Raw genomic sequence first — 20,046 nt, 5'->3', positions numbered from 1 at the left:
TGCCTCCAGGATCCCTGCGTGTGGGGGGTGGGGGTCACCTGGCCCTACATGGTGTGGGACAGACTGCTCATTCCTGCCAGCTGGGAGACCCCAGGCGGCTCTCAGCTGTTCGAAGCCTCTTCCACCCACAAGGTCAGGATGGCCCTCTGCTGTGGGTCAGTGTGCGGAGGTAGCCAGCACTTCAGACAGAGGACTTTATTTAAGGGAGCGTGTGGCTACACGTGGCTGCGTCGTGCAAATGGCCCACCCCCTTCTTCTAGAGGCTTCTCCGTAGTCACCCTGATGTCAGCCTGGGGTTCACCATCCTTCACTGCTTTCGGATGGGGATCGTTGGCTCAGATGTCCTCGTCAGCTCTTTGGTGGTCGTTCTTCTAGTAAATGCTGCTGGTGACCTGCCCACCCAGGCCTTTGGTTGGGAGATTCAGCCACGGTCACAGAAAGCTGGCACTGCCAGGAAGAGCCTACATAGTCTGAGCACAACAGGGAGGTGGACAAATAACAACCCAGCCTTAAGGTCAACTCTAGGCAAGAGCGTTGCAGACAAGAAGCGTGACATTGGAAATGGCAACGAGCCATGGGACATGGGACCTAAACCGTCATCTCCCCAGGCTGGGGGGGGAGTCAGAGACAGAGAGCATCGTGAGACGCCTGGCAGGAGTTCAGGAGAAAAATGGGAGGCCCCTTGGGTGGACACACGAGGAGCCTGGAGCTGGTGCTGGGGTGACGGATGGCTTTCCTTGCTAGAGAAGGCTCTGTGGGAATGAGCACATAACCTGCACCTGCAGCCAAGACTTATCCCCAGCTCTGCCCCAGCCTTGCTGCACAGCCCGGCGAAGCCTGACCTCAGAGGGCCTCGGCTGTTCCATTTGTGGTACTGGCGGGACAGGGGTGTGGCTCAGGAAGCAGGGCCCATGGGAGAAAACAGGAGTGGCCTAGGGTCAGGGGGAGGAGGTCTGGTCGCGTGGCTGGCCCGGCAGTGCGTCGATGGCCCGGAAGGTAAGTAGCGGGAGGGTGGAGGGCATCAGTATGAACCGGTAGATCATCCTCACGTCCTCTCGCGTTAGCGTCTCCACTTGGAAGTTTTTCAGCACCTAGGACAGAGGCGCGGATTCCATGCGGCCGACTGGTCAGCCGGGTGGTCCCGGCCCAGCCTCCCAGGGGCCTACTACGTGGGCGCGGGCGGGCGCAGCAAAAGGAGAAGCCTGTGGTCCCCGCCCTGGCCGCCTAGTGCGCCCCGCCTCGCCCCCCGCGCAAGCGCCGCCCAGGCCGCTCACGTGGTGCAGCAGAAGCAGCATCTCGGTTTCCGCGAGGCGCCGCCCCAGGCACTGTCGCGGGCCAAAGCCAAAGCTCAGGTAAGGGAACCTGGTGCTGGAGCCCCTGTTGTCCAGCCAGCGCTGGGGATGATAGCGCTCAGGCCTTGTGAACACGGCAGGGTTTCGACCCAGACAGTAGAGTTGCACGTAGACCAACGTCTGCAGACGGGTGGGGAGGGGCTGCGTCAGCCGGGTGGGGGAGGGTAAACCAGGTCCGCTGTTTGCTGGAGGGACTGTGGCCCCGCACTCACCCCAGCTGGGATGTGGTAGTTCTGCAGGACCAAGTCTGAGCCCACCTGTCGCTCCACAGTCATACCCACGGGGTACAGCCTATGGGTGGGGGCATCCAACAGGGTCCTCAGCGGGGACAGGGCGCCCCACTCCTCCCTTCTGCAGCCTTCCTAGTTCAGGACACACCAGCCAAAAGGAACTGCCCCCAATTCAGGTCCCTTTGGCACTGAGCAGCTGCATTCATGCACCTCCTGAGCTCGGCCAAAGCTGCCCCAGTCTGAGCAGCCCTGGGCCAAGGAGGACATGGCCTGGGCTGGCACCCAGGAGGTTGAAGTGGGATCCTGGAGGACGGACGAAGCGCCCCCATCTTTTAAGGAGGAGAAGGCGAGATGCGAGGGATGCATCCTGGGCAGTGGTGCTTGGCGCCCCGGGGTCTGGCAGTGAGCTCCGGAGAGCGCTGTTCCCAGACCCTGGGCCAGAGCGGCTGGGGCGGTCCGGCGAGCCACACTTACCTCAGGGTCTCCTTGAGGGCAGCCCGTAGCAGGGGCAGCTCCGTGAGTGCCCTCTGGGGATTTTCAGAGATTGCGACCTTGGCCCGCAGGGTCTCCTGACGTAGGGCCTGCTGTACCTCAGGGTTCCGAGCCAGCTCAAAGAGGGTCATCATCAAGGGGTAGGCCGTCTGCAGGAGCCATGGGCACAGGGCTCAGACCTTGGCACAGGCCGAGCATCTCGGCCCTCAGGACGCCCCTCCCAGGAAGATGGTCTTCCCCTGGGGGCAGGTCATCTCAGACCCATGGTGATGTGCATGCCCGGAGCCGGACAGACCCAGGGAGCTGAGACCTCGAGATCCTAACACCCCACCTCCTCTACTTTTCCTGAGTCCCTCAGAGAAAGCGTCCCTCCTCTCGGGGGAGACCCAGGCCTCCTCCTGCCTGGCTCTCTCCCTCCTCTGGGCTCCTGGAGGGGCTCAGCCTTGCTGTCTGCTTGGGGTGGGGTCTGGAGCCCCAGGTCCATTTGCTCCCAGTGGGTTGTCACCTCTGGGTGTCTGCAGCCAGGCCAGACCCCAACCGGTTCCTCTTCCTGGCTTGTCTCCATGGGCAGGGAGAGGCGTCCCCCAGCCCAGCCTGAGATCTGAGAGACTGTCTCCTAATCCCATCCTCATGGCACCGGGCCCCCTGGTATCTCCTGACCTGTGACAGTGGCCTCCCTGCTGTGCCCTGGGGTGCATGAGGGACCCTTAAGGGGCAGAAATCTGACCCAGATGCTCTCCTCACTGGCATCCTGTAGCCTTGGGTACAGGCCTGGAGCCTGAGGCCCTTCCTTCCAGGGGTCCTGAGCTCTTCGGCCTATGTGTCCCCCACTCAGCCTCACTGCCTTCCCTCGCTGTCTACTGTGTACCCTGCCCTGGGCCGCTGCCCTCCCTGCCTCCTCTCTGCGGCCTAACTTCTGTGTGGTTCTTCCACATTCAGCTGGAAGTCTCCCGCTTCCAGTAAGCCTGCCCAGAGCTGCCCGCCGCCGAGGCACATGTCCCCACCCCCACCTCCCGGCTCTCTCACCACATGGCAACCTCTCAGGCTCTGCTCAGCGAGCCTCTCCCCCACGGGTCTGTGCCTGTACCCAGCATCCCAGGAGCCAGGCCCAGAACAGCCCTCAGAGACGCTGGCGGGTGGAGGCTGGGCTCAGAAGCGGAAGCCTGCGCTGCACGCTGCACCCTGGGGCCCGCCCCGCCCGCCGTGCTGTGCTGCCATCTGCTTTCTCTTCTAGGTGGAACCTTGTGCTTCTCAGCCTGTCACCACCAGCCTGTCACCACCAGCCTGTCACCCACACGGGAGATATCATCTATCACCGGTCAGGGTCCCCTGTGCAGCCCTCTGGCTGTTTGTTGGACATGCTCCTCGTCCCCAAACCCTGATCATCCAAATGGGGCCCGCACTGCTGTCCATTCCCAGGCCTGGGCACCCCGCGGTCTGCCTGGAGCCTGGTTTCCCCCACAAGTAATTGCAAACCCTCCCCTTTGAGAGTCGCTCTCGTGCACCCTGCCCTCAAAGCCTCCCAGCAGTTCAGAAGCCGTGGTCTAAGGCGGGAGGTCTTGGAGGCACAGGCTTGGTGCGGGAGGACGCTGCCTGCAGTGAGGCAGGCCCCGTGCTCTACGGGCCGGGCTGGCGGCTGGCCTGACCGTGTCCACGCTCCCGGCAGTGAGGTCGATGGAGTTGGCCTTGATGGAATCCAGAGTCATGTCCGCCTGCAGGAGCAGCTCTGCCACGATGCCGCTGTACTGCCGTGGGCGGCCGAGCGCCAGCTCCTGATAGATTTTCTGGATGGAAGTGTTGGCTGTGGGCACAGAGAGAGAGCGCCCTGGGCTTGGAGGTGGAGGGCACTGCCTCCGGTCGCCCTCCTACCCGCCAGCCCTTGGCACCCGACTATGTCTCCCACCCAAGTCCCCTGGTCAGCCCAGCCCTGCCAACTGCCTTAGGGCCCAAGAAGAAGCCATGGCCCTTTGCACAGCCTCAGCTCACCCCCAGACTGCGGGCCCCCGTATCCCTGCCACACTGCACAGCCCGGCCCCCGGCCCTCACCATACTGGAAGATGTAGTCCCAGGCTTCAAAGTGCTTCCTCCACACCCTGGGGCTTGTCCAGCGGGACAGGCTCCTGGGCATGAATGTGAGCTGCACGGTGGACTTGAACATGGCCTCCAGGGCATGGATGAATTTCAGACTGGCTGGACTTGGGCTACGGCCAAGGAGGCCCAGCTGCTCTCCAAAGAGGACCAAGTTGCTGGCTGTGGGGAGCAGGGGGCCGCTGAGCAGACAGCAGCCCAGGGCCTCCCGGCCGCCTGCTGTGGCTCCTGAGCCGGCCCCTGCCCTCGGAGTGCATACCTTCTATGGTGTAGCGGAAGATGCTGGGCTGGATGTCCAGGGTGAGGCTCCCCCGGGCATTCTGCAGCACCCTCGACATCAGGACCGCAGAGAAATCCCTCGCCACCTTGTCCACCATGGGGATGTACTTCTGGACGGCCTGCGGCGACAGCATATCCGGGTTCAGCCGCAGTCGGTCCCAGCGCCATTCGGGCCCGTTTCTGTAGAGCAGAGAGCAAGCTTCAGGGCAGCCCGAGCCAACAGCTGGCCCCCAGCTCTGTGGCCATCTTCCTCATCCCCAAAGGGACACAGGCGAGGCAGGGAGCTGCCTCTGGCTCTAGTTGGCCAGGCTGGCCGCCTTCCAGCCGGGCCAGACCACCCTCCTCCGTGGAGGCCTCAGTGTGCTGTGCCCGGGGCACGCATGTCTGCGATGGGGCCTGGGGCTCTCCCACCTGAGGGAAGTTTGCCTCAACTCTAGGACCCACGGGTCCCCACATGGAGGCTGACAACCTGGTGGACCCTCAGGCTCCAGCACATGCCAGCGTGTGCCCCTGGCCAGCGACTCCCCTTCTCCAGGCCTGGGCCCCCTGACCTGTAGAAGGGCAGGAGGCCGACCTGCGGGAGAGGCCTGCATGGAGTGGGTGCTCCCGAGTGGCAGCTGCTGCTTTGCAGGCCGAAGGACCGGCCTTGCTCGGGCCCCTGGCGTGGCCTCGCTCCCCTCCCCAGCCCAGGGCACGCGGGACCGCCCGGACGGGCGCTCGTCCGAGCTGGTAGGCCCTCTGCACGCAGACGCGCTCTCACAGCAGGAACACGCCACACTTGTGCCCGCGCTGCTGTCGGTAGGCCAGCCAGGGTTCCAGGACCGTCCGCTGGGGCTGGCAGCTGTCCGCCTGCTGGAGCCTCTCCACATCCTGGGGCAACGTCACATACACAATGTGCTTCCCTCCCACGTCGTACCTGTGGGACAGAGTCGAAGCCCTGCTACCAGGGCCTGTCTGCCCCACCCGGGCCCGCCCCGCCCCCCGGCCCGTGGTCCTGAGCAGGCGCACCCTCCCGCCCGTTCTCGCGTCTGCGCTGCGCCGTCAGCACTGAGCCGTGGGGCGCTCCGTCCTCACGAAGAGCCGTGGGCTCCACTGTCGAGGGCGCAGCCCCTCCACCACCAGGCCCGCCTTCCCGAGGGTGCAGGGCACAGGTGCCCGGCGGGGTCACGGCAGCACAGGGCACCCTGCAAAGACCCAGCAGCCAGTGCGTGGGGAGTCAGGCGCCTTCAGCGGGGCAGGCAGGGAGGGCGTCACCTGAAGATGGGCCCCAGCTCCTGGAAGGTCTGCTGCATCTGCAGGTGGAGGTCCTCGAAGCCCTGCTCTCTCCAGACCTGCAGCGCCCTCACCCACTTGTTGCCTGGGCACCGGGGGATGGCCTCAAAGGGCAGCACCGCCTTGGGGGCTGCCACTGCTGCGGCGCCCACCGCGCGGGCCCAGCCCGGGGACAGCCGGGGCGCTGCCCTCCACACGCCTGCCCTGGCCCGCAGCGCCATGCCTGTGACCCTCCACCCTTCGGCCCCGGCCTTTTATCTCATGGGGAGGCCTGGCCTGGCCTGGCAGGCTGATGGCGTCACGGGAGAAAGTGGCCGTCCCTGGACTGGGCCAGGAAGCCCGGGACAGGGTCAGGGCCAGAGGCCTCCAGCTCGCGGAGGAAGTGGAGTTGGCCGGCCGCCTGGCCCACAGTTGCGCAAGGCCTGCAGTGGCGGGCGTCCAGAGCAGGCGCGGGTGGAGGACAGGGGCCTGAAGCAGGCTGGGGCGGACGCGGGGCCCCTCCGTCCTCTCCATGTGTGAGAGAAGCAGGAGGGATGAGCCCCTTGTCTTATCGAGAGATGACCGGGAGCCTTGGGTATTTTTATCTCCTGGATAAAAATAGGACCAGAGCAGGAAGCAGCGAGGCGGGCTGTGCGTTCCGGCCGTTCCACGCACGCACGTTCTGTGGACCCATGCCTCATGCTGGCAGTGGGGAGTGCAGCCTGGGGCCACCAAGGGTCCCTCCGAGTGAGGGCGTTTAGCCCCCTGGAGGAAGTTAAGAATCCAGAGACACGACTCGGGGTGGCAGCAGGGCGGCCGGGGCCCCGTCTTTCTGGTCCGGCTAAGGGGCAGTGAAGACCCAGGAGATCTGGGGGGCTGGCGGGGTGGCCGAAAGATGACGGGTGCCGCTGGCCTTTGTCCCCACCTGCCCTGCATGGGGCTCTGTGCTCGGCGGACGTGCCCTCCTTGCCCGCCCCGCAGTGGGCTCTCAGGGGTGCAGTCTCCCAGCTCCGGCCAAGGGCAGGAGCATGGCGGCTGGGATGGGCGTGGCCATGGCTCCCGAGCCCCTGGACTCCCCTGGCAGGCACACAGCTGGGCAGGCCCGGGGAGGGCCGGCGCGCGTTCGGTCCCGCTGTCTCACCGACGTCCGGCAGCATCCCCCCGAGACAGGTATGGCCATCGCCATCCCCACTTTCAGATGAGAAGACAGGCCCAGGGCCCCGTGCCCTCTCTGGGTGGCCTGAAGGGCAGCCTGGGGCAGGGGGGCCGCGGCTCTGATTCTGAAGGCCGGACGCGGGGGCCGTGTGAGTCCCAGCAGGGAGGGGCAGGCCCTGGGTGGTGGTCCTCGTTCACTGCACTCCAGCCCGCTGCCCGCTCCTGATCCTTCCTGGGGGCCCTTTCAGCTGCGGCCGTGGGTCAGACCCTGCCATGACGCCTTCAGCCGGTGGAGATGCGTGATGCGCCTCAGCCCCAGATGTCCTTGGGCAGGGACGCGGCTGGAGTGCAGCCTGCCCTTGACGCATGGGTGCATGAGCCCAGCCTCGCCAGACACCCCTTGTGCTGCCCGCCACCCCACCCCGTCGCTCTCTTCTGGCCTGTTCTTGGGGCTCTTGGGGCTGTAGACATGTGCCAGCTTTCCATGACCCAATGCAGCGTGCCCCAAGGAAGCTGGGGATGCGGGTCGGCCCCCGAAGCCACCTCTCCTGTCCAGGGGAACTGCGGAGACGGCTGTGACCAGGATGTGCCAGCACCAAACGCTCCTGTCCTAGTGCTGAGGTCCTGGTGCCTCCCAGACCCCCAGCCGTGAGCCAGCTGGAGGGTCCCAGGACTCTCCTGCAGAGCCTCGGCTCCGACGCGGACAGCGCGGAAGGTGCTCCACGTCCTGCGCCCCGTGCCACTCCGCCCGCCGCCTGAGCGCACAGAGGTGCCTGGGGGGGCGGGGCGGTCCTCAGTCCTGACCCTCTGCCCTGCTGAGCACCTGCCGGTGGTGTATGCACAAGAACACAGGTCAGAGGCATCACGGGGCGAGGCTAGGGGCAAAGTGACCTGAATGTGGCAGATGTTCCCAAGGTCCGCTGTCACGAAGACAGTGGAGGGGCACGCCAGGCCTCCTCCCTGTCTCTGCACAGAAGCTGGGATGTGTGGGCTCCTGTGGGCACGGGTCCGGGTCAGCCCTCCTCCCTGCCCAGAGCAGGACCACCCCCCTCCCCTGGGTTGGTGGGGCAGAGCCCAGCTGGCTGGTCCGTCACGTGGACAGTGGCCTCTCCCGTTCTTGGGCTGTATCGGCTGAGGGCAGGGCCCCCAGGCCCCAGGTCTGTGCAGACGAGGAAGCGCTGTACCACTGTCCAGGCAGGGGAGATGCAGAGCTCCACGCAGACGTGTGGCTCCCACCCACACGGGGTTCACGCTGCTGTGTGACCACCCTCAGCCGACCAGCAAAACAAATGCCACACAGTGCAAGGGTCAGCAAGTGACCGCGGCTCCCGCTTACTTGGGGCCAGGGCATCCTGCGCGGCCCCCGTCGGCGGCTCTGGGAGAAAAGAAAGGCCACGTGCAGGCTGTGGGCCTGCCGCTGCTGGCCCGCTGCCGCTTCCCAGCCGGACCAAGAACAGGGCCTGCCTCGCGGTCGCGGGTGCCCTGGGTCTGGAGTCAGGCTTTCCCCAACGAGCCAAGGCCCGCGTTTCGCCCCGAGCACAGCCGCCCTGCGCGCACACCGCGGCTGCCCAGCTCCCCGGGCCCGTCCCCACCGGAGCCTCTGATGCCACAGACGCCGCAGGCGCCTTACAGGACCCACCGGCTGTCCACACGCCGCGTCCGAGTGCTTCCTGTTTCCTCCCTGGGGTCATCGCCTACCTCTGTGCCTCGCTTCCGTCATTTTGTTTACATCCTCCGTGGTCCTTCACGTTTAAACATGCAAAGCTCACTGCTTGAGTCTGGGTCTCCATCGGGCCGGAGAGAGCATTGGGAGGTGTGCGCGTGCGTGTGTCTCTGCTGCTTCCTATACCTCTTCTGCCACCCACCTGGCTAGTCAGCTTGGGATGGGGCGGAGCATCGAAGGTGAGAAAGGTTTTATTCAATCTCGCCATTAGAAGCTGAATCCACACGGCCTAAGCCAGGCAGGTGTGTAAACCTGACGCTTTCTCTCCTGCAATGCCCTTGACCTTGCCTGATGCCGCTGTTCCAGGTGGTCACTTGAGAAGCCACTGAAAGCCGGGGGCTTGTGAGACGCGTCCAGCTGCCCCTGTGGCTGCTCTCGCCTCTCCATCCGTCTAGGGGGCCTGTTGAGCACTTGGCAAGGAGAATCCCCGCTCTCTGCCCTAAGGAAGAGGGCAGAGAGCGGGGATTCTCCTCGTCCTGTCCCCTGAAAACGCTCTCGTGTCTCCCTTCCGAACGTCACGCGTGCGGCTGTCTCCTCTAGGTCGCTGGTTGCCTGGGGTGTGACCATCTCCATAACGTGTACTTTCGATCTGTTAACCTGAAGGCAAAAGGCCAAAGTGGGCCAAGAGGCATTCGTTTGAATCCCAGAGAAAAGCGACTGGGAAGCCCCGATTTGGGCAGAAACCCAAACATGTTATGGGTAAGGAGACGAAGGCGAGGGGTGTTTATGAGAAGGGGCGGGGACAATGACATCCATAGAAGGCAGGCATCTCTATCTAGATCTCTGATGCTGAAGTGGCGAGATGTTTTTGGTCTACGTGCGAGACGATGGCCAAAGACAAAACACATCGGATACTAAAACCACAAAGCACTCCGAGTTCGCAGCGCTCAAATGATGATGTTCTTTATTCTCTCTCGAAATAAGCCGTGAATGGGGAACACGCCAGTGCGGGGCCCTGGGAGTCAGTGTCTCTGGTTCACAGAGAGCAAAGAAGGGTGAACTTGCGCTCAGGAATGGGGTGAGGGTCGAGATGAGACCCTCCAAAGAGGGCGTCTCACGTCAACACACTGCTGACCAGGGTGGAGACAAAGATCAAGAAGGACGTTGACTCCCCGAAGCGCACGGCGCCCTCGATCTCCTCCTCGACCGTCTCCTCGGTTAAGATGTCTCTCTCGAGGGTGGGCCCTCCTTCGTTGCAAGTCATGGAGTTACAGCAACGCACCCAATAGAAATTATTTGTCGTCACCATTCTCGGGGCTTCAGGAGGCGTTTCTGCCTTATACAGAAACGTGCAGTTGCTCGTACAGTTCTTGTAAACGAGTAATTCGCGATTGCTCAAACCTAAAAGAACAGATGAGAAGAAATGGCGATCATCAAGTTCACATATTCTGCTTGCAAATATCAGAGCACGTTCATCGTAACTCGCTGCAACCCACACTCTCCACCCTCGAATGTTACCACGTCATAGAATTTGTGACTGAGAAAGAACATCCAAGTCTGCCAGAGGGTCTGGTCACTCCATGAGCAGCGTCCCCAGGGATGGCTTTCCATCTGCACAGCCCCCTCATCTCTGCTCTGGCCCTCGCTAAGTGCTACGCAGCACCCTGTCACGGGGCCACGCTAAGGAAACGCCCTGTTCATTCTTTGTCACGAGGATTCTGGGCTCCAGGAACAACGCACAGCAGGACCACGTTTAGCTCACGCACCAAGACCATGCCGAGCCTCAAGGGGAGTCCACGGTCAGTGTATCCTCGGTGATGTCCTGCGGTTGGTGTGGCCTCTTTAGGATGAGATCCTTGCTGGGCCCCTCAGCCTGGAGTCCCCAGCTCCTGGCCCTACTTTTAAACGCTGATGCACCCTTGACGCTGCCCCGCTCCGCCTCACACACTAGATGTGCCGACCCAAGTAGGGTCCCCCGAAACTGTGAGGACTTCCACTGGTGAGCCAGCCCCACGGCCGTGGCCCACCAGTGACACCCGACCCAGGCTCCACCCGAGGCCTCCTCCTAGAATGCCTGAGTCCCATGCACGGGTGCCACTCCCCTCGCAGCCCCGCGGGGCTCGCCTGGACGCTCTCCCCTGGAACCTACCACGGTGGCGTTCCCCGTTCGCGGCTCTGGGTTCGCCTCAACACCCGCAAGGACCGATACCAAGCTCCAGCCGCTCACCTGGCCATTTCTCACATAAAGGGGTTTGCAAAGTCCCGTGTTCCACACGAGAGCTCGTGATCGTCAGTCGACAGCTTCACGGCCTTTCCCGCACCGCGCCTGTCCCCGCAGCAGCGTCCAGCTCAAGAAACACAACCGCACGAAACCTCCGAATTCCACGTCCGTCCCTCCAGGTGGGACTCGAAGCGTCAAGGCCACAGATGAGAAGCGCCTGGACTTCGAGGCCTGCACATCGTTTGGCCTCTTCCTGAACTCCAGGAGAATGACCTCCGACACTGCTCTCGCATCCGGCTTTTGTCCCCTTGGTGCCGCGGGCTCCAGCCCCGTGGCCGGGCGCTGTCGCACGTAGCTCTTCTGCAGCTGTGTGCTCTGCTGCTGACGAGCAGGCGACAGCTGGTCGCTGAAGGACGTTAAGGTGGTTTCCGGCTGCATCTACCCCCCCGCACAGCAGTGGCTCTTCTTGTCCTCGTCTTGAGCGAGGCCGAGTGCCTGTCTGACTCGTGTCCCCGCCCGGTGCTGCGGCTGGCGCAGGTCCTGGTGTGCCTTGCAGCCTGGTCGTGCTACCAATGCCGCAGAGGGTCGTGCGCACGTCGTGCCCTGCTGGTCGCTTTCAAGGTGTGTCATCCTCCTGGTGTTACTGTGGTGAGGTCTTAAGTCGCTTTTCGGCCAAGAAGAGTGATGCCGAACGACCGTTCTTATTTTTCCGACCCATTCGGTGTCGCTCTCTGGTGAACCGCCCTCGGGCATTGCGTCAGTTCCCGCTGCTTGGTCTGCTTTTCCGCCACGGTTCGCGGGGAGGAGCGCGCTCTCTCGTCGGCAGGGAGGCCCTGCGCAGGTGTGTGTTTGGCAGTGGTCTCTGTGCACCTGTGGCTGGCGTGCTGGCGGATTAGTGTATCCTCAGGGGCAGAGTTGCGCATTTTTGTGTGATCTCATTTATCAATTTTTTTCTGATGTGACTAGCAGTTTTGTTCAGTTTTTTAAAAATTCTTTATTATCCAAAGGACATATTCTTCTACATTTTCTTTGAAAATGGTTTTCACTTTTCGTATTTACGCTGAGATCTACAAACCACCAGAAGCTGCTTCTTTCGCACGGTGTCGCTATTATGCGTGATCTCTCATCCATCCACGGCTGATTCGCAGACACGAGTGCCACTCCCCACCTCGTCGCAGGGCCACCATGTCAGCAAGCACGTGACCAGACGTACGTGGCTTTTTCCGAGGTCTCTTTTCTCCCGTTGGTGCATTTTTCAATCCTGACACGAACACTGCATTGTCCGAAGGAAGCTATACAAATACTCTCGATGCCAAGAGTGCAAATCCTACCCGTGTTCTTCTTCCTCAAGGCGCCTTCGCCCTTCCTTGCCCTTTATAGATCCGTGAGCATTTAACCTTCGCAACTAACTTGTCACACACACACGTGGTGGGCAGGTGAGTGAAGCTTCATCTGTGTCTGCAGCCGCTTCCCAGCGCCGGCATCGCCGCCTCGGCCCCGCCTCAGATCGTCAGGCCTTAGATTCTCATGGGAGCGCCGGGCCCTGATGTCGAGAAAGTTGGGGACCGGCGTTTTACTCAGTTACAGGTAACATCAAGGTAACATTTTGGAAAACTTCCATGCAATATCACAACTACTGGGCGATTACCATTCCAAATAGTGAGGAGAGCAAGTTTCGCCACCACCAAAATCCGTCGCATGCACACGCTGGCCTCTTCCACCCAGATCCCTTGACCGCGACCCCACACAACAAATTTGCTGGGCATTTCTGTAAGTTTGTCATCTCTAGAATGTTACATAAAAGGAACCTTTGGAGACTGCCTTTTTCCACCGAGCAGAATTCCCTGGATGTTCGCTTCGGGAGGCGGGGGCGTCTATGCTCTGCTCCGCCTCCTGCCTCTGCCACCACAGGGCATCTGGGGAGTCCCCAGGTTTGGCCTATTACCAAAGCGATGGCCGAAGACACTGATGTGCATGTTTTTGTGCGGTGTTAAGTTTTAATTTCTCTGGGAAATATCCTCAGAGGTGCAATTTCGGGGTCTTACAGTAGGTGCACGATTAGTTTTTAAAGCAACTGCCACTCTGTTTCCACACTGGCTGCACCTTGTCCCCGTCATTGGCGACGAATGGACAGTCTGGCTTCTTTGCATCCCGGCCAGCATCTGATGCGCTCACTACTTTTCATTTGGCCACTCCGATTCCTGATATCTAACTGCTGTTTTAATTTGAATTTCTCTCGTGGATAAAGACGCTGAAAGTCTATTGACGTGCTTACGTGCCACGTGTGAATCCACTGCCCATTCTCTGGTGAGACTGGCCGCATCTTCACTGTTGCATTTTGGGAGCCCCGTGTACCGGAGACGGATATTAGTCCTCCGTTGGGTATGTGGTTCGCATGTACTTTCTCCTAGTCGGTAGTTGGTTTTGTTTTTCTTTTAAATCCTCTGAATAGGGTCTTTCAAGTAGAAAAATACGTAGAGCTGGGGGAGGTCTAGAGTCACCAATTTTCTTTCTCTCGGTCATGCTTCCCCATCGAGTCTAACAGCTCCTTGTCTAGCTTTAGGTACCAAAGATTTCTCCTTTTTCCAAAACTTTTAGAGTTTCACCTTTTATATTTAAGTCCATCTGTTAGTTTTCAATACGAATCTGAGGTTTAGATTGAGGTTCACTCTTGCCTGAAGATGCTGAAGAAGCTATTCCTCATCAATTGTTTTTGCATCTTTGTCCGGAGTTGCTTGGGCGTATTTGGGGGGGGCGGCTATTTCTAGGGTATCTGTTCTGCCCCACAGGATGCGTGTCCATCTGTCCACCAGTGCCTCGCTGATTCCGAGTGAGGGTGGACGCTCAGTCTGACACTCAGAGTTCCCACAGAGGGTTTTACTTACTACCTCGTCCAGCCCCAGGGATCAGCAAGGGTCCTGAGGGGAGCTACGTGAGCATCCTGCACTCTCCAGTGCCTCGAACGCTCTCGCAGATTCTTTGTCCCAATACTCATCCTGGTCATTCAGGAAAACCGAACCCCTGAAGCTCTATGGAAATAAGTTATTGAATCCAAGTGTTCAGCTTCCACAACTGTGGGGGGAGGCAGAGAAATGGGGGTTATCAGGGGAGGCTGATGAGGAAAGGGGTGGTCCAGAGCCAGGTCCACTGGAAGCAGAGCCAGGGTGGAGGAGCCAAACCACGCGCCTCTGTCCCCCCCGTTCTGGCCCGCATGGAGGGGACTCCTGAAGACATGTGTCACGTGCGTCCTCGGAGCACCTGTTGGGGGTTTAAGCTGTGCTTTAGGTTTAAAGGAATAGATGACTGGATGGACTGAAGCATAAGTGCGAGAACAGGCTGGGGTCCCCCAGTGTCCTTCACTAAGACCACTGTGACTGCGTCAAACACCGTGACTTTCAAGAATAACAGTCTCTGCTTCGCCTCTGCCTTGCAAATCTCACATGGGCACTCTTGGCCAAGTAGAACCCAGAGCCCTACAGGAATGAGATTCTGGGGAACACAGTTCCCAGCCCCTTTCAGGAGCGACACAGGCACCGCAGTGTCGCCCCAAAAGTCCATCTTCCGTTTTGCAACGCGAGTGCCTGACTTAAGTTCAACTGCCAAGGACTTCGGAGAGGCCACCGCTGCCAGGGGGCTATCTCCAATAAACGCAATGCTGGCCACCGGACCAGATGGAGAGCCTCCGCCCCCACCCCAGCTCCTTTGTGTTAGAGATCTTGGTTTCCATAACTGACCATTTGGGTCTCATTTGTTCTTTTCCCTCCCTTTAAATTTTTTTTGTCCATTTATTAAATTCACTGGGGTGACATCAGTTAATAAAATTATGTAAGTTCCAAGTATACGATTCAAAAACATGCTGTCCGAATATTGCGTTGCGTGTTCACCACCTAACGTCAAATCTCCTGTCACCGTTTATTTGACCCCCTTTACCCTGATCCACCTCCCCCTTCCCCTTCGCCTCTGGTCACCACTAAACTCTCGTCTGCGTCTGCGAGTTTCTGTTTCCCTACTGGTTTTGTTTATTTGTTCCTTTCAGTTTTGGACCCCAGGAGTGAAAGCATATGGTTCTTGACGTCTTCTACTCGACCTATTTCGCTAAACAGAATGTTCTGAAGACCCGTCCATGTTGTCCCAAATAAAAGTATTGCCAGTCTTACGTTTTAAATCGACCAATGAAGAATGAACTCTCAAAACCTCAGGTCCCTACCCTCAACTCCAATGAAAGCAGAACCCCAGGCCCAAGCTCGCCCTAGTCATGACTGCAAGCTCTTCGCCGTACCCCAGGCCTGCCCTGGAGTTTCCAGGGGTTGTCAGTAACGAGCCTTGTCGCTCATGCCTCCTGAAGCTGCCCACGGAAGGGCGTTCTGCAGTCACAGTAAGAATCACAGGGGGGGTTTGGGCGCGACACTGGATGTCAACTGGCTGAGACACACATGAAAACAGGTGCCCACTGCAGGGACAAAGCACACATCCGTAGCTCCTGCCTGTGTCCCAAACTGTCCCAAACTGGCAGATGCCTGCAGGGTAACGGCAGTTGGTAGGAGGGCGATGTGGCATTCAGAGGGTTGTTTTACAGGGGGCTTTGAACACTGAATGGGATGTGAAGCGGCAAAGAACTCACACACACAGGAGAGCAGAGGCCCGCAGACAGGCCCCGAGCAGACCCTACACCAGACTCCCTGTCAGGCCTGATGCTGGCTGCAGCCTCTGGGTTAATTACACACGTGCGGGCCTCCGGCCATGTGTGCTCTTCCAGGTGGGGCCCTGGCAAGAGGAACAATTTTCTCAGGTGACGAGTGTCTCTGCGTAAGAGCCAAAAGCATCTTGGAGGGTCAGGCTCTCCCCTGACCCCACACTTGGCCTTGTCATCCGTTGTGGTAAGAACTGTCCCAAGAAGTCCACGGTGCGTCCTCTTCTTGGGCCTGCTTAGCTGGAAGCTCTCCCAGACCACCAGAGTTGGGACACGACGAGGAGTCACCCAGGCTGCACTGGAGTGTCTGTGCAGACGCCCAGGGCCTGGCACGGGGTGAGACCTGGAGGTGCAGCAATGCTCCCACCCCCTGGAGACACTGCAGACTGTCTACCAACAGGCCACCTCACGTCGCAAAGCCTGTGGCTGGACAGTGCGGAGAACACTGTCCTTTCCCAGGCTGAGCTGAGCGTCTGACAACACGGAGCAGGACATGCCAAGGGTCACAGGCCGGTTGCAGAGACAAAAGCAGACTGGCCCTGCCCCCTGAAGCTGCTCAGGCAGGTGACTAATCAAAAGGTGTAAAACAGACGAGCAAGTACTTACGAATGGAGACTGTCAGACAGCGCCGAATTTCGTAGACGCAAACTCTAATGTTGGGACAATTGAAGTCGTTTATGGTCTCGCAGTCGTGGCACTTCAGATTGTAGGTCCCTGAGGAAAAAGCCGCGTGGGGCGCCCGCTCACATGAGCGCCCTCCGCCCTGTGCCCAGCACTCCGCGACCTTGCCCCGCGCCCACGGGCTTCCCGAGGTCTGCACAGCTCCGCCTTCCGCGGGCCCCGAGTCTGGGCAGGACCAGCTCCCCGGGCAGAAGCTGAGCCCAGCAGAAGCTTTTACCTGCTCCTGGCGGCAGTTCTAGGGGATGGATAGCTCTAGGACACTTCTCTAGGGCACACGCACACAAGGCAGCCAGGAGAGGGAGCCCTGTGTTCTGCGGACAGGGCCCACCACGCAAGATGGCCTGACGGTCATCGGAGGCCAGCACCTGCCCAATCTCCCTGGCTTCGGCCACTCCTGCCCACCTCGTACAGGGAAGGGCCACGGCTAGAGACCCCTGTCAGGTCTGCGGGCCGCTGCCTTGGGGGACAGCTTCCTCCCCGTGACGCTCTCCTTGTTCAGGGACACTCTCCAAATCCACCCTGCGCCCAACACCTGTGCTGAAAATACAGCTTTCAGTTGGCTAAGACGATGGCAGGTGCGCTCGTACCCTTCCAACGACCCCAGGAAACTCAGGCAACACGAGAGGGAAGATACTTACAAGCCCTTCCTTGCTCAGCCGTCTCGTTCTGCGCCATGGTCAACCCCGTGACTAGGAGCAAGACGCAGAGCGGCAGCATGTCGCGCAGGAGCGTGGGCCTGTGGCGGGAGCCGGGCGCATGTCAGCAGGGCGGGGCTCCGTCCACAGGGCCTCTGGCCTCCCGGCACCCCCAGCGGTGGCTGTCGGCGCCCTTCCCGCCTGTAGGTCCCCTACGCAGGCAGGGCCTGGGGGCCAGCCTTTCCCCAAAGCCTTCGCCTTGCTCGCACCGTCACGCGTCCGAGTCGTCGTCTCTCGATCCGCCCCTCATCTCACACTTGCTCCACGGCGGGTCGCACAGGTAGCTGGTGACCCAGAGGCCCCCTCTCTCCACTAGGCCGGCCACCCCAGACACCCTGAACACTTTCCGCCGCAAACATCCAGATAAGGTGCTGCCGGACTCCCTCATGTGTGTTCATGGACGCCTGCTGAGGGCTTCAGACACGTGGTGAGACACCCCAGAGTTAGAGTGACGTAGGGGAAGCCTAGCTGGAAAGTGCACACAGACCACACAACTTCCTGCGCCAATCGCCAGCGCCCAGAGCTTAGAGTCACGCTGGCCAGCTGAACAGGTCCTAGAGACGAGGCCAGGGCCCCTGACAATGTGAGGTGGAGTCTGCGAGCCTCGCAGAGACCGAGACCCTCAAAGGGTGAAGCCGCCGGACAGCGTGAGGTGCCAGGCCGCTTGGTCTGGGCCTCGGCCTCAAGACGATGTGTGAGTGAGCGCTTTCTCCACAGCAGGCCCGGCGTCGGCACGGGTGAGACCATGGGACTGGACGCCTCCAGCAGAAAAGTCACTCTGAGTGGTTGTGAACCTTCCTCGTCCTGGGAAATGTGACGAAAGCCACCAGAAATCATGGCGAGGGACACCCCCTCCACCAGGACACTTGGCCTCCAGGCAGGTTCACGACCAAGGACAAGGAGCAGCGGACCCGCCTCAGACTGCGGAGACCAGGGCAGCGGACAGGGGTGGCAGTCCTAATTTAAGAGCCTTTGGACAGACATGGAGGTTGCAGGTTCGGATGACCTGCAATTCCAAAGACGGGTGAACTCTTCCCAGGGGAGCCACTGTCGTTCCAGGTCCTTCGCTCAGTTTGGCCACAGGCGAGGAGCTCTAGCAGGGAAGATAAACCCAGAGAGCTGCCTGTGCCGGGGTGGCCGACATTCTCCAAGGTCCCCAAAGACCAAGCCACTTTTCCCAGTGGGAGCCTCCACGGGCTGCGGGGATCTGGAAAGGCCCAGTAAAGTCCCCTGCAGTGGGTGGATCCTGGGAGCCCACGTGCTCCTAAAAGGAGCCTGCGCAGGTCATACTCATCTCTGCCGAAAGCTGCCGATCGAGGTGTGAACAGGCCTGGGGAAGGGGGCGGGGAATGAGCTCAAGCCAAGACGCGGACTGGGAAACTCTCCTGGAGCTGAGGGTCCAGAGACGAGCTACACTGTCCGACCTGCTGGGACAGAGACGACTCTTCCTGGCCTCGTATCACCCGGAGACTAAATCTCGTGCACTTGGCCACAAGCGAGGCGGCCTCCCCGGAAACACCTGCAGACGTGGGAGCTGGGAAGGGAAGTTACGGCCCGCACAGGGTACGGGACCAGGAGATGCAGCCGTGCCAGGCTCTTAGTCAGAAGCCCGGGAGGGCCGGCCCAGGGGCGGCCTGGGGCTGGCCAGTGCTGCAGCTGCCCCACCCAGCCCACCGGGCTCGGTCCCTGAGCAGGCCATTGGGCCAGGCTTGCCACTGCCTCTCCGGGAGGGAAGAGGGCAGGCAGTCCCTGTGGGAACGTGCGACTGTCCCCCAGCAACCTGGTGAGCTGATGCGCGACACCAGACTTTCCATAAATTCTCAGGACACGTGACAGGCGGCACTAGGGGACCGTTTATCACAACAGCTGAAGCGGACTCAAAGCTTGATGTCAGCACACGAGTGCTTTCAAGTCACCGTATGAGAATGCGAAAGGGAAAGGAGATGACACAGACTTTGAGAAAAACTAAACTGTTCAACAGGAAACGAAACGACACCCAGAAAGACGCCCAGCAGATATTTCAGAACCGAAAAGCACAAGACCTAGAAGTAAACCCTCAGATGACAGTCACAGCCAAGCAGACTCCGCGAAGAGGAGCCGAGGACAGGGCTACAGAAAGTACCCGGACTGACGGCAGAGAGGACAGGGAGGGGCGCACGCAACAAAAAGGACGGGACTCTCGCGTTGTCCGACACCTGGTTCCCAGGTGGCCTGATCTTCCGAGGAGACGACAGAAAAACGGACAGAGCAAGTGTCTGAAGAGACAAGGGCAGCCCGAGAACGTGTCGAGATGAGCGCGGGCCATCGGCCTGCCACCTGCGGAGTCCAGCGCAGCGGGTCCGAAGGAGAACGCACACCAGGAAGACCTGGGGGGCCGCGGAAGGGGACCCTCAGCGAGTGAAAGCCCGCACGGCGGCCAGAGGGAACAGGCAGCCTCTTAGGCAGCAGCCGTCACAGCCGCGGCCGGGCCTGTCGCACACACCGGCAGGAACAGAACGAGCGCGGGCACGAGAGCTTCCTCGCTGCTTCCCCCAAACCTGAAAGGAAACGGACACGCCCCAAAGGTAGCTGGTCCGCCTGGTCAGCCCATACGCCACCCCAAGATACCGAGTGTGTGACACATTCAGACGCAAAACATAGGACCCCCCAAGAGTCCCAGGCAGAGGAGCTAACAGGATGGAAAGGTGGAGGGAACCGGTTAGTACCAGCCGGGGCAGACGGCAAGACAAAAGGGCCGCAGGAGACAGAGCGCGTTGGCGGCTTCACGCCAGAAGGGACCCGTGGAACTCAAGCCGCGGCCTCCTCTCCCTTCCGCTGGCCGCAGAGGCATTCAGCGACAAACGTCTCAGGACGCGGGGACAGCTTCCCGTGTTCGGAGCGACCCGCTTCCGAACACCAAGGCCCGCACGGCCATCAGGAGGCACGGCTGGGGCACAGCGACGATAAAAACGAGAAGAAACGGAGCCTGCCCTCAGGGCCCCAGGGCCCTGGCCGGACGAGTGCCGCGCGCACCGGGCCGCGGCTCTGCTCGCCCCTCTCGGGGACAGAGAACGACAGCGAACTCCGCCCGCGGCACAGGCCCCGGGGACAAAGGCTGACCAGCAAAGCGGAAGTGGAGCGAGAGCCCCGTGCGGTCCGCCCGGGGCCGGGGGAGGGGTCACCGTGCGCCCCCCGCCCCGGGGTGGTGGTGATGGGGGGGTCGCTGTGTGCTCCAGGACCCGGGGGCGGGGTGGGGGGTCGCCGCACGCC

The 20,046-nt window shown here is 60.9% G+C and overlaps 2 protein-coding genes across 2 annotated transcripts; both read right to left on the bottom strand.

Moving 5' to 3' along the window:
- Nucleotides 1-718: 718 nt before the first annotated feature.
- Nucleotides 719-6,218, bottom strand: LOC120588772 (cytochrome P450 11B1, mitochondrial-like). The gene is made up of 9 exons (XM_039845960.1): nt 5,696-6,218; nt 5,202-5,357; nt 4,422-4,621; nt 4,121-4,324; nt 3,721-3,875; nt 2,057-2,223; nt 1,565-1,643; nt 1,275-1,472; nt 719-1,091 (listed from the first exon to the last, which is right to left on the bottom strand). Exons 1-9 carry the CDS (start codon nt 5,932-5,934, stop codon nt 939-941), a joined length of 1,551 nt encoding a protein of 516 aa, XP_039701894.1. The 5' UTR covers nt 5,935-6,218; the 3' UTR covers nt 719-938.
- Nucleotides 6,219-9,445: 3,227 nt separating this feature from the next.
- Nucleotides 9,446-16,777, bottom strand: GML (glycosylphosphatidylinositol anchored molecule like). The gene is made up of 3 exons (XM_039846215.1): nt 16,745-16,777; nt 16,028-16,337; nt 9,446-9,911 (listed from the first exon to the last, which is right to left on the bottom strand). Exons 1-3 carry the CDS (start codon nt 16,775-16,777, stop codon nt 9,625-9,627), a joined length of 630 nt encoding a protein of 209 aa, XP_039702149.1. The 3' UTR covers nt 9,446-9,624.
- Between the last annotated feature and the right edge of the window lie 3,269 nt (nt 16,778-20,046).

The sequence above is a fragment of the Pteropus medius genome, unplaced genomic scaffold (genome assembly GCF_902729225.1).
Source record: "Pteropus medius unplaced genomic scaffold, Ma_sr-lr_union100, whole genome shotgun sequence".
NCBI lineage: Eukaryota > Metazoa > Chordata > Mammalia > Chiroptera > Pteropodidae > Pteropus > Pteropus medius.
Note: the sequence above shows the minus strand (reverse complement) of the source record. Positions and strands in the feature narration are given on the sequence as shown.

Coding starts and splice junctions, on each gene's coding strand:
- GML (XM_039846215.1), bottom strand. CDS start 16,777: ATGGCGCAGAACGAGACGGCTGAGCAAGGAAGG. Junction 16,338..16,744: donor AGACGGCTGAGCAAGGAAGG/GCTTGTAAGTAT, acceptor TCCATCCCCTAG/AACTGCCGCCAGGAGCAGGT. Junction 9,912..16,027: donor CTGTCTGACAGTCTCCATTC/GTAAGTACTTGC, acceptor CTGTTCTTTTAG/GTTTGAGCAATCGCGAATTA.
- LOC120588772 (XM_039845960.1), bottom strand. CDS start 5,934: ATGGCGCTGCGGGCCAGGGCAGGCGTGTGGAGGGCAGCGCCCCGGCTG. Junction 2,224..3,720: donor CTGCCGGGAGCGTGGACACG/GTCAGGCCAGCC, acceptor TGGCTCCTGCAG/ACGGCCTACCCCTTGATGAT. Junction 1,473..1,564: donor ACTACCACATCCCAGCTGGG/GTGAGTGCGGGG, acceptor ACCCGTCTGCAG/ACGTTGGTCTACGTGCAACT.